This window comes from Cimex lectularius, unplaced genomic scaffold, assembly GCF_000648675.2.
Source record: "Cimex lectularius strain Harlan isolate CLEC.00 unplaced genomic scaffold, Clec_2.1 scaffold88, whole genome shotgun sequence".
Lineage (NCBI taxonomy): Eukaryota > Metazoa > Arthropoda > Insecta > Hemiptera > Cimicidae > Cimex > Cimex lectularius.
This window is the reverse complement of record NW_019392660.1, coordinates 248,719-262,071: the sequence shown is the minus strand read 5'-3', so window position 1 is coordinate 262,071 and position 13,353 is coordinate 248,719. Positions and strand designations below refer to the sequence as shown.

Genomic DNA, 13,353 nt, shown 5'->3' with positions numbered 1-13,353 from the left:
TATACTGTATGGATGTATTTATGTGTACACATGTGTATGAATGCAGTGTTTGTAAGTGTTATTAGAATATAGACTTAGATAGGGGCTGAAATGACCTAGATGTCAGAAGCCCCAGGCAAAAAAAAATATATATATATATATATATATATATATATATATATTCATTATTTTATTTTATTGAGAACTGTTGAATTGTTGTCTGTTCAAAGAAAGGTAAGTATTTCTGTATTCTGATATTTTATTCTGTTCTTTGTCAGATTTGAAAGGAAAATGGACACTGCAAACATTTAAAAGTAAAGGGTTTCCCTCAAACACTTTTTTTTGGTTGGCTCCTTTTTGATAATATCCTGATTACTGAACTATGGACTACACAATTTATTATGCTATTGTTATGTTTTAAGGTGTTTGTCAAGCCAGCGATTAATGATGGTGGCGTGAGAAAAAATCAGCAAAATATTATTGTACGGCAGATAAAGATTTTCATGGTTTTTAAATCTTCAATGTTACACAATGTCTACTTAATTTTTCAGTTTTTTTCTGTATGTGACCCATTATTATTACAATTATCATCTTATGTAAATATGTTCTCTCAGGTTTACAACCCTTGTCAAAATGAAAGGTTTTGTCATTCTTTGACCAACTGTCACATTATTATTAAAATAAAAATCTAATTAAATTTTACAATTTATCATATTTTTTTAGATATGGTCAAGAAGAAGAAGACCGACAGTGGGACAGCGGAGGGGGAATGAGGTACAACAAAGGTACAACACTGAAAGAACAATACGAAAACCAGATGAACATTAAGTACTCCTCGAGGTCTTCTCTCCAGAAGTACCACCGTTCATCAGATCAAGATTCGGTAATTGCATTTTTAATTATCCTTTTGCATCTGACAATTTATTATATTTAGGATGGGTAAGCCTGGGTGTTCATGTTATTAATGATGAGTGAATATAGAACTGGCCAGTTGAGATGAAATACGTTTTAACTTTCGTTTGTAAAATTCATACATGGCCTATCTATATTTTTTTATTTAGTTACTTAGTTTAAAATTTGATTATTATTGAACAGGACATCTGCGAGAAAGTTTGTTGATTGTTTTCTTCGTTTATTGTTTTAGGGAATAAAATTCTAAACAGAACCTATAATTATTATATTAAAAGTTCCATTGTTTTCTTAGTTGAAAAAACGTTTTTGTGAGAAAATTCGAGAGATTAAGGGAGTCCTCCAGATAATTGATCCCGCTTGTTCCCTTTTTAGTAATGCCTTTTAGTTGTTCTTTTTCTTTTACCAATTATTTTTAATTGTGGAAAATAAATTTTCCCATCAAACTCCAGACGATATATTTTGCTTTCCAACCTAATTTTCCCTTTTTCCAGTTCAGTTCGGAGTTTGAATTCCATAGCAAAGCCAAAAACCAGCTCCTCCGACGCCAGATCTAGAAAAGTTGATAAGTTGATGATAAGTGTTAGAAGTTTTTATGAGCTCAAAATTTTTCTCGTTAATGACAATAATGCTTAGGCATTATTATCTACCTTCGAGGGGTATTTCGACAACTATGTCCAGAACTTATACGCACAGTTTTTTACTCATCCTCAAGAGAATAATCTGTTTCAAAAAGTTAAGTAAGCTTACACCACTTTCAAGATCGAAGCTGTCGTGAGGATATTTTCAGTTTAATGGGGCTGATGAACTTTGATCGTTTTCCGAAATTTGTGGGATTTTTCTTCTTCTTCTACTTCCGTACTGAAGTTATTCCTCTTTAATAAACGTATTAATTTGAATTGTTTGAGGGTACAAATATATTTAGTCTAAAAAGGAGAACTATCGAAATTTTTCTTGTATTTCACTAGGATTAATATAGGTAAACGGATGTATGGCGAACAAATTGTCATTTAAATAGGCATGTGAAATATTATTTAATTCCTAAGAGTTCTATGCTATTCTATAATATTTATTGAACACATTTCATTTTGAATTGTGATGATGTCATGAAAAAAACCCAAGATATCAAAACAGAAAAGGTTCTTTCTTCTTCCTTTAAAAGTCGAATCTGAGCTTACATCCTTCTGATGCATTTTCATTAGTAGTTGTTTCCTTTTTGACATGTTTCTGTTATGCCTTGGCAGCAAAATTTTCAATTTACAAAGACTTGAGAATTTTTTACATTCTTTTACTTGTTTTGTGTAAGTGTAATACACTTACAATTAGGGTGCAGTCTGACATTCTGATTTAATAAATTTGCCTTACTAGTATGATGTATTAACTATTTTGTAAGGTTATTTAATAGTGTAAGTATATTACAATTAATTAAGGTTTTTAGTTGACATGAAAAAAAAGNAAATATATTTTTTGTTACAACCCTTTTTTAAATTGAAATACAATTATTATTTTTAGTTTTTTGACGTCAAAATATAAAATTTCCTCATTGAATTGTGTGCATACCAAATTTTTCTTTATTACTAATAGACAGCTCTTAACCGACGGAGGACAGAAAGGGGGGAATTTTTTTTTATTGAAAAAAATAGCCTTTCCTAGCCCCTACTCCTTTCACTGTCAGATGTGTGTGGAGGGGCATGGCGGTATATTCAAATCGAAACGTTACACATATACTACATGCTTCTTATAATTTATAACAAGTCGTTTATGATTCAGGTTGTTACCCTTTTTTTTGCACTATAAACTTGGAGATACCCATGCTGAATAACTGGGTTCAATTATTCCATGATTTAGCAGGTTATTGTTTTTCTCATGCCATCATAGTCAATTGGATTGAGTCGGCATGCTGGTTCGTTTATTGGTTTAACATCATCTATGTAAATTTTTAGTTCCTAGCGTTTTGCTTTGTCTATTTGTTTTTGTAAGTACGTCTGGAAATTTATTAATAAAGTAATTTTTTATTTTTGCACTTTCTATTCGTTCATCTTGAGGACTTGGTGGTATGTGGGAGTCTTGATGTGTGTAGGTTTTATTGTACGAATGTTCTTCGTTTTCTACTGGTGTATTGTTTGTGTCTTGATCTTCATTGTCTGAGCGTATTGTGTGTAATGTGAGATTAGTGTCTGTGTTGTATTGTAAATGACGTCTTGGTGTTTAAGTAGTGTAAAAAATCTTTAATGGGATGTGTTTAAATGATATATGTTTGTCCTCTCCATCCAGAATCAATCCCACTTTGTTAAAGAAGTTAAATCCCAGTAGTATGGGCATAGGCATATTTTCCATAATATTTATTTCTATGGGCCACGACATGATATGTATTTTTATGTTTATGTTCGCTGTTGCAATTAGGTCTACGGTATCTCCAATTACTGACAATATTTTATTATTATTGTATTTTAAATTCTTAAATAATTTTTTGTTTAAAAGATTTTGCGTTTCTCGGGGCATGCAATTTATTGTGGAGCCTGAATCTAATAGTTCTGGTATATAGTTTTCCTATTTTGATTTTTATGAATGGCAAATGTTCTACAGATTTGATTTGTGTATCTTGTGGCGAAATTGCCACATCTATTAGATTTTTGGAGTTTTATTGTAGCTGAAAATTTTGTGAATAATTTTTTTAATTCTAAAATATGCTTAATGTTTTCTCCTATTGCTGCAAATGTGTTGTCCTCTTTTTTAAATTTTCTATTTTTATTTTTTTTATAGTTCTCATTTTGTGAATTGTTGGAGTTTCTGTTGGTATTGCCTGTAGTTCTGTTGTTATTGCGATAAAAAATTCTTGATTTATTGTATGTTTGGTGTCTATTAAAATTACTATTAAAATTTCTATAGCTATCATTTGAATTGTAACTGTGAGGTTGGTTATTGTTGTAATAATTTGGATAACGATTTATAATTTATATTGTTACCTCTATTGTTATAATTGGGTTATTGGTGAAATTGGGATTTCCAAAATTATTGTTTTTGTTGTAATGGAATCTGCCCTGAAAATTTGTGTTGTAATTTCTTTTATTCTAAGCAAAATTTTTATGTAGTTTGTTGTAGTTAAAATTTGTTTTGTTAGCAGTATGTCCATTGTTCATTTTCGGGTAATTAAAATTTGGGATGCTGTCGTTACCCAATATGCCTCTCTCATTCATTGTGATTTCTACTTTCTTAATTTTATCAAAAATGTGTTGATAACATTTTATATTATCAGAGTTTCCCAATAAAATTAAATTTTTTCGGGTGAATTCGCTTATTTAAATCTGCAAGGTTCGTACCTTCATTTGTCTCTCCTAACAATTTTAATAATTTTAATTTATAGTCTATATATTGTCTGAGAGGATTGTTCTCATCCTGAGGAGGGAACAGCAACTGTTTGTATGTAGATATTGTTTTTTGGACATGCCATGCGTTGCATTGCCATGCAATGCCTCAGAAAATATCTCGAAATTTATTTTATTAAAAGCCATGGCAATGTACAAGAAATTAGCAATCATATTATTGCTGTCTTTGTCTGGTAAAATGGCTAAAAAATGTTTGAACTTGTTTTATTTCTTAATGCTATTGGTGTTAGCTCTGTTAAAAAAAAATTTATTCCGGCTGGCTGGCATAGTTGAAAATTTGGTAATGCTTATACTTTTTGAACTAGTGTAGGAGAAATACTATCTTTTAAAAATGATTTATTTATTTTTTGAGGTAATTCCATGATATGGGATGGGCTTGCCGACGAACTCTCGTCCCTGGAATTGTGTAAAATACTGAAATCTGGATACATGTGTTTGTTTGGTTGACTTTGGAGGATTGAGGATCGATGAAAGGATGAAGGATTGGGTGTTTCGTCTGAGTTTTGGGGAATGTGTGTTTTTTGGTCCATTTCCGTGCCATTTTTGTTGAGAGGTGAAATGTTGGGTGTTTTGTATGCTATTGGTATCTGTGCTGTGTGTGTTGCCTCCGTAATTTTATTAGTGTTTTCATCAACTACAACGGACATGGTTTTGATAAATTCATCCAATTTTTCTGTTCCCTGCAATTCAGGGCATTCATCAATTGTTTTGCACTCTCTGCCAGAACATCTTGAACATATGTGTTCAAGATATCTATTTTTACTTTATTAATTTCTTGGTGTTCCTCCAACATGGCAAGATTTTTGCATTTTTCCCCTTTTCGCATTATTTTTTTTTTTAATTTCTTTTTTCAAATTTATGTTCAAATTATTGGAAATTATTATTAAAATAACATTATTAATTTTTTCTGAGTTTTCTTAAACTCTGCTATCAGTATTTATGGTAACTATGTGGATCTCCTAAAAAAAATAAGATTTAAACAAGAAAAGAAAAAACAAAATTTAAATATTAAATTCACCAATTTCGTGGTCCGCTTGACCAAATAATACATTACAATTAATTAAGGTTTTTAGTTGAGATGAAAAAAGTTAATGGCACGAGCGGGATTCCAACCACGATCTTCGGCTAGTAAGGCCGCTGCTCTTCCACTTGAGCTATCGTGACCTCCCACGAGGTCAAGTGGTAGAGCAGCGGCGTATCTAGCCGAAGATCGTGGGTTCGAATCCCGCTCGTGCCATTAACTTTTTTCATCTCAACTAAAAACCTTAATTAATTGTAATTTAAATATTAGTTAATCCTTCTAATTAAAAAAAATATTGAAAACATATATACATTAAATAACTAAAATAAATTTATAAAATAACTTAATTAAATAAAAATTATAATACAAGGCTCTACTCACAATCCACATTCAGCTGAGATATGAAATATTAATTTTTATATTTAGGAGAGTCTAAAAATCAAATGCCCATATTCACGTGGTCGACCCAAGAGAAAAGAGAGCGAAAAATCCTTTTTTTCATCTGAGAGGTTTTTTCCCCGCGAAAACTCTCGATCTTTTTGTGGCGCCCTCTTTCAGGCTGGCGCCCTTTTCCACAACTCTCCAATATATATACTATATATGTTTTACATTCAACCCTTTACTTACAATTATCTACTAACCCCTGACTCTCAGCTGTGTCCAGTTATTATATACTTATGACTAGTAATGTTAGAATTTTTCAGCCATGCTTAATTGTCTATGTAGGATTACACGAACAAACTAGAGCATAATTTTGCATTTGATTCAGATAATTAAAAAAAAATCTATTTTTATAAAGAATGCTAGAGTTACTTTTTGCATCAATCACTATTGCGAAAATATCCTTCTGGGAGAAATATGATAGATTTAAATAATTTGTCCTTGGCTTGGCTTCAAGGGAGGTGCTATCGCTTTGTCTGATAAAACAGCGGTCGACGCATCCTGTTTAATTGTATGAGTGATTTATGCATGTGGGCAGTCGTTACGTTTCGCAATCTTTTTTTACAGTTTATTGTCGTTATATAGTATAAACCAAATAATTTTGTTAAAATTATAGTAAATATTGTATGTTTACGCGCTCTTCGTTTTTGTAGGTATATTACACACCGAGGCAAAGCTACGAGGAGGAAGACTATCATTCAGCAAGTGAATACGTTGGAACGACAGCGAGGAGAAAACAACCAGTGATAAATCGTCATTCCAGCCGCCACTCCCTCCGCGATGTTAGCGATTTTCCTCCAGGTTACAGACCTAGAAAAACGGATAAACCAAAACTATTACCTCAAATCCCGACTAGAATAAAACCGTCACCTTCATTACCACCGACCCCAGCCCGCCAAAAACCTCAAGTGCCCACAAGACGAGCGGGGTCGCTCGAGCACCAAGAGTCTTCTATGGACGAAAGATACGGACAGTTTTCAAACAGTGAGACCAGATTAGAAGGGAGTTCATATAACGAAGACTACAACTACGCTTATATGAGCACGGATAATCTCATAACGCAGGAAGCCATAGAAACGCAAGAAGAAATGTTAAAGAGGACCAACGCCATGCTGGCTCAACACCAAGAACAGATGCTAGAGCTTCAGAGTCAGTACCACCACAACCAACAGACATACCAAGACGATTATTATTACCAACACGATTCAATCGAACGGATGGACGGTTCAATGACGGAATCGACTCTCGTTAGGAGAGACACTGTTAAAAAGCAACCCGAGACGAAAAAAGATTCCGGTGCAAAATCGGACTCTGTCGGGCACACCATGATAGGATCGCTCGAAACGGCCGTCACTTCCTTATCCTCGTCAGTGTTCAAACGGTTTACAAGTGCGATCGGAGGAGGAGAACAAGGAAAAACTAACAAAATACAAACTCAAGCTGTGATAGAAACAAAAGCCCCGCCGCCGGCTCCTGTTGTCAACGTGCCCTCCAATGGGACATTCCATAAAGAAATTAGTCGAGCGTCTAACGACTATCAAGAAGAGGAAAGGAGATATGAAGAACAGAACGAGATGTACGGAACTGATGAAACGTACGAACAAGAAGAAAACTTTGAAGAAAACCAACGATACGACGACAGTCAAGACAGGTATGGTGAAACGGATGATTATTACGAGGATGAAACCGACCGCGGTTTTCTCAGCAAACAAAATTCCATCGAAAAAGGTTACATTCAGAAGCAAGATTCTATCAAAAAAGGGTACCCGACAAAACAGGATTCAATCGATGGAGATTACATGGAGACGAACGGTCGGGGATACCTTCATGCCCAAGAATCGGTAGACAGCTATGTTGACGAAGAGATCGTACAGGACGATTATTCGCGTGATTCTCCCGTTTCCGTGGTAGAACGGTACGAACCGGATCAAGAAAGGGAAATCGCGGAAACTCCGTACAAACAGGCGTCTCCGCCGGGCGCGAAAACTTCGCCTACGGTAACCTCACCCACCCTGAGACATCAGGACTCAATCGATGAGGACGAAGTGCCGGGGAACCGGGCGCACATCCGCGAATACGGGCACCACCACGACTCCATCGAAGAAGAGTCACAGGATAAACAGAAAAGCGTCAGTTTCGAAGAAGAAGAATTGCCCGTACTCGACATCGAAGTCGAACCCCAAATCCGGCCGACCGTCACCCAAGAACGAAGGCGGAAGACCCCAAGAGAACGGTGGCATTGGGCTTATAACAAAATCGTCCATGAACTTAACGTAAGTACGCATGATATTTTATTCAAACTTATCGCCATAGCAAAAGATAAGATAAAATTTCGGCTGACTCTTAAGTAAAATTCTAACCATAATGTAACATTAAATTAGGCTTTATTGTTTTTTAAATTGTAAAACTTATTTCGAACTAATCGAATGTTCACGCAACCGAATTGGGACGCGGCTAAGTGAAAGGTCTCAGAATGTAAGACACGATTCGGATAAGGGAGTATGGCACTATTGGGATGAAGAGAAAAAGAACGGAAAAACAAGACAACTTTGATTTCTACAAAATACAAATACTAAACATGGAAAAAACAAATACAAACGCAAATTTTTAGAAATGGTTTACATTAACAGAGACACGAAAACAAAATTAATTGCAGAACAGATACATGCAAACTCAGCCAACATCATACAACAAGTAAACTATTAAACCTTAATTATTCAGAAATTGTTAGATGCCGTCTGGTGTGATGTAGGTTTCAGAAAAACATTTTCCTTATCGTGCCAACGTTTCGATCTTTGAGATCATCTTCAGGGCTCAAAAGTGTTTGCCTTCTGTGTAATGGTGCCATTCTTGCGTGTCGTGTCGACAGTGCCCACACTTTAAACCTTAATTTTATATTTCTCTTTCCTTGGAAATCGACCTTAATAATTAATTTCCTTTCCAATCCATTTATTAGTCTAAAAATGGCAAAAAAGAGGGAAAATTGGAAAGGCTGTAGGTTTAGCTGTGGAGTTGGTGTCCGAGTGGATTGAAGTAAGTGATCAAGTGTTTAGAGTAGCGGCGCATTGAGCCGAAGGTCATGGGTTCGAATCCCGCTCATGATATCTTTCACCTCAACAAAGGACCTTGCATAAAAAAAAAATACATTATAATACTGGAGAAGGCCAAACAACTTAAACTTTCAGCATTCAGCTACTTAACCTAATAAACCTAATTAACAACGGGTGTTCGTTAAATACTGCTAAGCCAATGCGTTTGTCATAGGGTTATCAGCAAGGACAGATGCACCAAACCCTATCTACAGTCTAACTTGACGGTAAGACCAGTTAATCTTAAGACACCAACTTTTTCATCTCAACCAGGACCTTACATAAAAAGAATAATTCCTTTCCAATATTGAATCTAATTCAGAAAATCCTCATTCTAGACTTCTTTTGAATTAAATAAAACCGCCAATGATCAAAGAAAATTTCCCAGATTTACAGCGCCCTTAACAAAAGTGGGTCAAAGGACTGCAACAACAATACAATAATAGTAACGCTTTACATTTCATTCATTCATTCACTTTGACGTAGTGCAATATTCACAGCACCTAATTTCCATTTATCTGAGACCTTTACCAGCTAAATAATGTATTGTTTATATTACAAATGTTTATATTGCAATAAAATTTCCAAACGTCCCAATCGTGTCTCCCTTCACTAGTATTAGCGACTCAATCGTGTTCACTTTTCGTCCCAATCGTCATGTAAAACCAGTCATTTGTCCCAATCGTTCTGCAACTTAGTTATACAGGTATTTAAGTTGAAACTACAGATAACGTATAAAAAAAATATGGAGATTAAAATTGGCTAAAGTTAATGATTATTTGGAGATCGTGAGATGCGATCTGGTGTGACAGGATTCGAAAAACTTTTTTTTATCGCGCCAACGATTCAGATCATTTTCAGGACCTACATTGTTTAAATTATACAAATACATGTAAGATGTAAAAAAATGAATTCATACGATGATTGAAATTTTTGATTCACTCAAAGTATTTGTATTTACTCCAAGGTTGGTTTTCTGTGTAGATGGGTCATTGCTGTGTGTCGTGTTGAGAGTGCCAGTGAGATATTGTTTTTTTTTTTTAAACATACTTTGGAGTTTGAAGGAGTGGGAAAGGAAGTAGGTATAGAAATCCATTTTTATATGAGAAGTCGGCTTCTTTGAGGTGAAAAGAGACGATAAGGAAAATGCCTTACTAAACATTGATTTGAAAAATGGCCAAAAGGAGGGAAAATTCGAGAGGTGAGGTTGAGATGGGAAGTTAGTGTCCGAGCGGATCGAAGTCGCGATAGCTCAAGTGGTAGAGCAGCGGCGTATCTACCCGAAGGTGTTGGGTTCGAATCCCGCTCGTAACACTGACGTTTTTATCTCAACTAAAAACCTTAATTGAAAGATATTAATTGATCAAGCGGACCAGGAACTGTAATGGATTTACTAAACCTCGTCACACCAGACAGCATCTCACGATCTCCAAATAATAGTTGGCTAAAGTTGAAAACAAATCATTTTCATCAAAATCGGCTAGTGGATGGTTTAGATGAATTTTGAAAATATTATTTTTAATCCTTGCTTCTTCACTGGGCTGTTTCATTTGGTGATAAAGCACCCTAGTTATTTAAATGAATATAAAAAGAAAGGAAGACGCCGCGTGATAGCACAATCTACGCATTTATTATTATACTAGAGCGCTTTCCACACTTCTGTTTGAATCAAATTTGACAAATGAAAAAAAAAACCTATGAAATTCCACATACACAGAAAATAATATTATTAAACAATTGCCTATATTCATATTTTTTGTATAATGTGGAATATATAAAAAAACGGTCATTCGTTCCTTTCACAAGTGTGTTATTTTACCCCTTTTTTCAGAAATTTTCTTTCCTAATATATCGTTCGTAATATTACAGTGAATATAATCAAATTGAATTATTAACATCTTATATAATATGGGTAATAAAAAAATAAGGCTTAGTCTCGTTAACCCATAAAAAGTTTTCATCCTTCAGACGGAAATCGTATAAAGTCAGACTTGGCCAAATAACCTGCCTACTAACATTGACCATAAAGTCCCAGAATCGCCCGTTTTATATCGACGACGTGACTCCGTTTCTATACTATGTAGTACATATGATTTTTTCTCTCCACAATGCTATTGTGTACAATAAAGGTTTAAAAAAGTAATGAAAAACACACAAATAATAATAAACCTATGTTTAAATACACATAAGTTAAATTTCAAACAGTCTGTGCATTTACGAATAATGTCTTGTTTTTTAATTCTCATGAGCCAACCTAAATATAAAATAACAATGTACGAAAAAAAGTAGGTATTATCCTCTTTTTTCTGTGATCTTACAATTATAATTACGTAAAATTCACTCTATCTCACTCAAGTTTACTCTTTCAGACACACTCACTCTCTCTCTCTCTCTCACTCTCACTCTCTAAAAATCTATCCTATTCTACCTACCGATCTATCTATCTCACGCTGTTATTCTCTCTCTTCCGCTTCCTTCATCAATTGTTTCTTATACACGCCCTCTCATTTTTTGCCCTATCATACTCTGTATTTTTTCTCACTTACTCTCACTCACTTTTTCTTTCTCTTCCGCGGAATGTTCGTTCTTTTATATATCTATCACTCTTTTTTTTCTCTCTCTCTCTCTCTCTCTCTCTCACGCTCGCTCCTATTCCTAATCACACTTACTGACTCTCTCTTTCTATCCCTTTTCTTCACACTTTTCTCTTTCTCTCTCTCTCTCTCTTGCTTTCAATCTCCTCTATTCGAAATCTCTCTTTCTATCTCTTTTTCCATTCTTTTTGTCTCTTCCGCTCGTGACCCTGACTTTTTTATCTCAACTAAAAACCTTAATTTATTGAAAGATATTAAAAAATGAAGTATACCTTCACTAAAGCTCTCCGTGGCCATTTCATTTGTCGCCAAGAATCAAATAGATTACACGACATTTGAAAAATGGCAAAAAAGAGGGAAAATTCAAAAGGTGGGGTTGAGATGGGAAGTTAGTGTCCGAGTGGATCGAGGTCACGATAGCTCAAGTGGTATAGCAGCGGCGTATCTAGCCGAAGATCGTGGGTTCGAATCCCGCTCGTGCCATTGACTTTTTATCTCAACTAAAAACCTTAATTAATTTTCAATATTTTAGAACATTTATTTTCTAACTATTTACTTATATAAAACAAATATTTCTCTTTAGTCTTTCTCATGAACAGTATTTTTATTCAGTAACCAATAAACTTACAGTCATACTCATTTTATTAGCTTTCATGATTACAATTTGTACAACTAAGGGTTGACCATTTAATTCTAAATTTAAAAAAAAATTCATTGAACACAATATGAAGAATTATGGCAATGAACAAATAATTGAAATAAATCAAGAACACAATGAATGTAGCTGAAATTAAAAACAAACAGTAACGTAAAGTAATAAAAGTTTAAATAATGTTAAAGTCAGTACCATGCGTTGAATGCAGGCCAACAAATACATTCACCCATTAGTTATAATTTTTTTTGCGGAAACTTTTTACAATGAAAATATAAAAACATCATTTGAAAAGCATCATTTTCATAAAAACCATTTTTTATTTAAATAGGGATGGTGGTATTGTTATTTAGAGTCAAAGGAGACCGTTAGCAGGAAGGTCGGTTGTTAAAAGATGAGCTTTTGGTCGGAAGTAACGCGTGAATCCACTGGTCCGTTATATGCCCTCGCCGATGGGCTTTTCATTACCTACTCAATATAACACTCTACGACTATCAGACCCTACAAAATCACCCCATATTTTCCAGACGGTTTTAATCAACTTTTAATCAACTCTAGTTTTCTAAATAAAGCGTCGTAATAGTAAGAAAAAATGGACCTTTCCGTTAATGTGCCTCCGCCCCACTCGACCGCTAACATCTCTCTCCGGTCACTTAAGGAAATGCTCCTTTAAAGGAAATCATAAATACTGAAAAATTTTATTGTAGGCAATTCGGGTAATAATAATTAAGAGTATAAATTGGTAATACATTTCAATTAATTAATGTTTTTAGTTGAGATACGCCGCTGCTCTACCTCTTGAGCTATCGTGACCTTGATCCACTCGAGGGGTTGAGATGGGAAGTTAGTGTCCGAGAGGTGGAGCATCGGCGTATCTAGCCGCAGATCGTGGGTTCGAATACTGTTCGTGACACTGACTTTTTTATCTCAACCAATACCTTTCATAAATATTAATTAATTAAAAAAGTTAATTGTTCAATCGGACCACGAACTGTAATGGATTTATTAATTAAAGCAATACCTGATGAGAAATTGAATGAATTTATCAATAAAAGTATTTTCTTAGTGTATGAAATATTTAAACGATGGTGTTTTTACTGATTGAGTAGGTCTCCTGACCACTGAGGTTTCCAAATGAGAAGATTCTATCAAACTTATGACTAAGATGATTTTATATGGGTTTATGGAATATTTTGATTTGATTTAGTTGAAAGAAACAGGATAACCTTGGGTTAATTTTCGTTGAGAACGTAGTATTCAACTATTCCTAACCATTTAACAA

General features: G+C 34.4%; 1 protein-coding gene across 4 annotated transcripts in view; it reads left to right on the top strand.

Annotated features, from left to right (window-relative positions):
* Positions 1 to 8,290, top strand: part of LOC106668030 (phorbol ester/diacylglycerol-binding protein unc-13-like) — a 210,494-nt gene extending 202,204 nt beyond the window's left edge. For all 4 annotated transcript variants that reach the window (XM_024224843.1, XM_014396429.2, XM_024224841.1 and 1 more), the window contains 2 exons: positions 703 to 862; positions 6,390 to 8,290. In XM_024224843.1, coding sequence (XP_024080611.1) covers positions 703 to 862; positions 6,390 to 8,087 — 1,858 coding nt within the window. In that variant the 3' untranslated portion in view covers positions 8,088 to 8,290. The remainder of the gene's footprint in view (positions 1 to 702; positions 863 to 6,389) is intronic.
* The last annotated feature ends 5,063 nt before the right edge of the window (positions 8,291 to 13,353 follow it).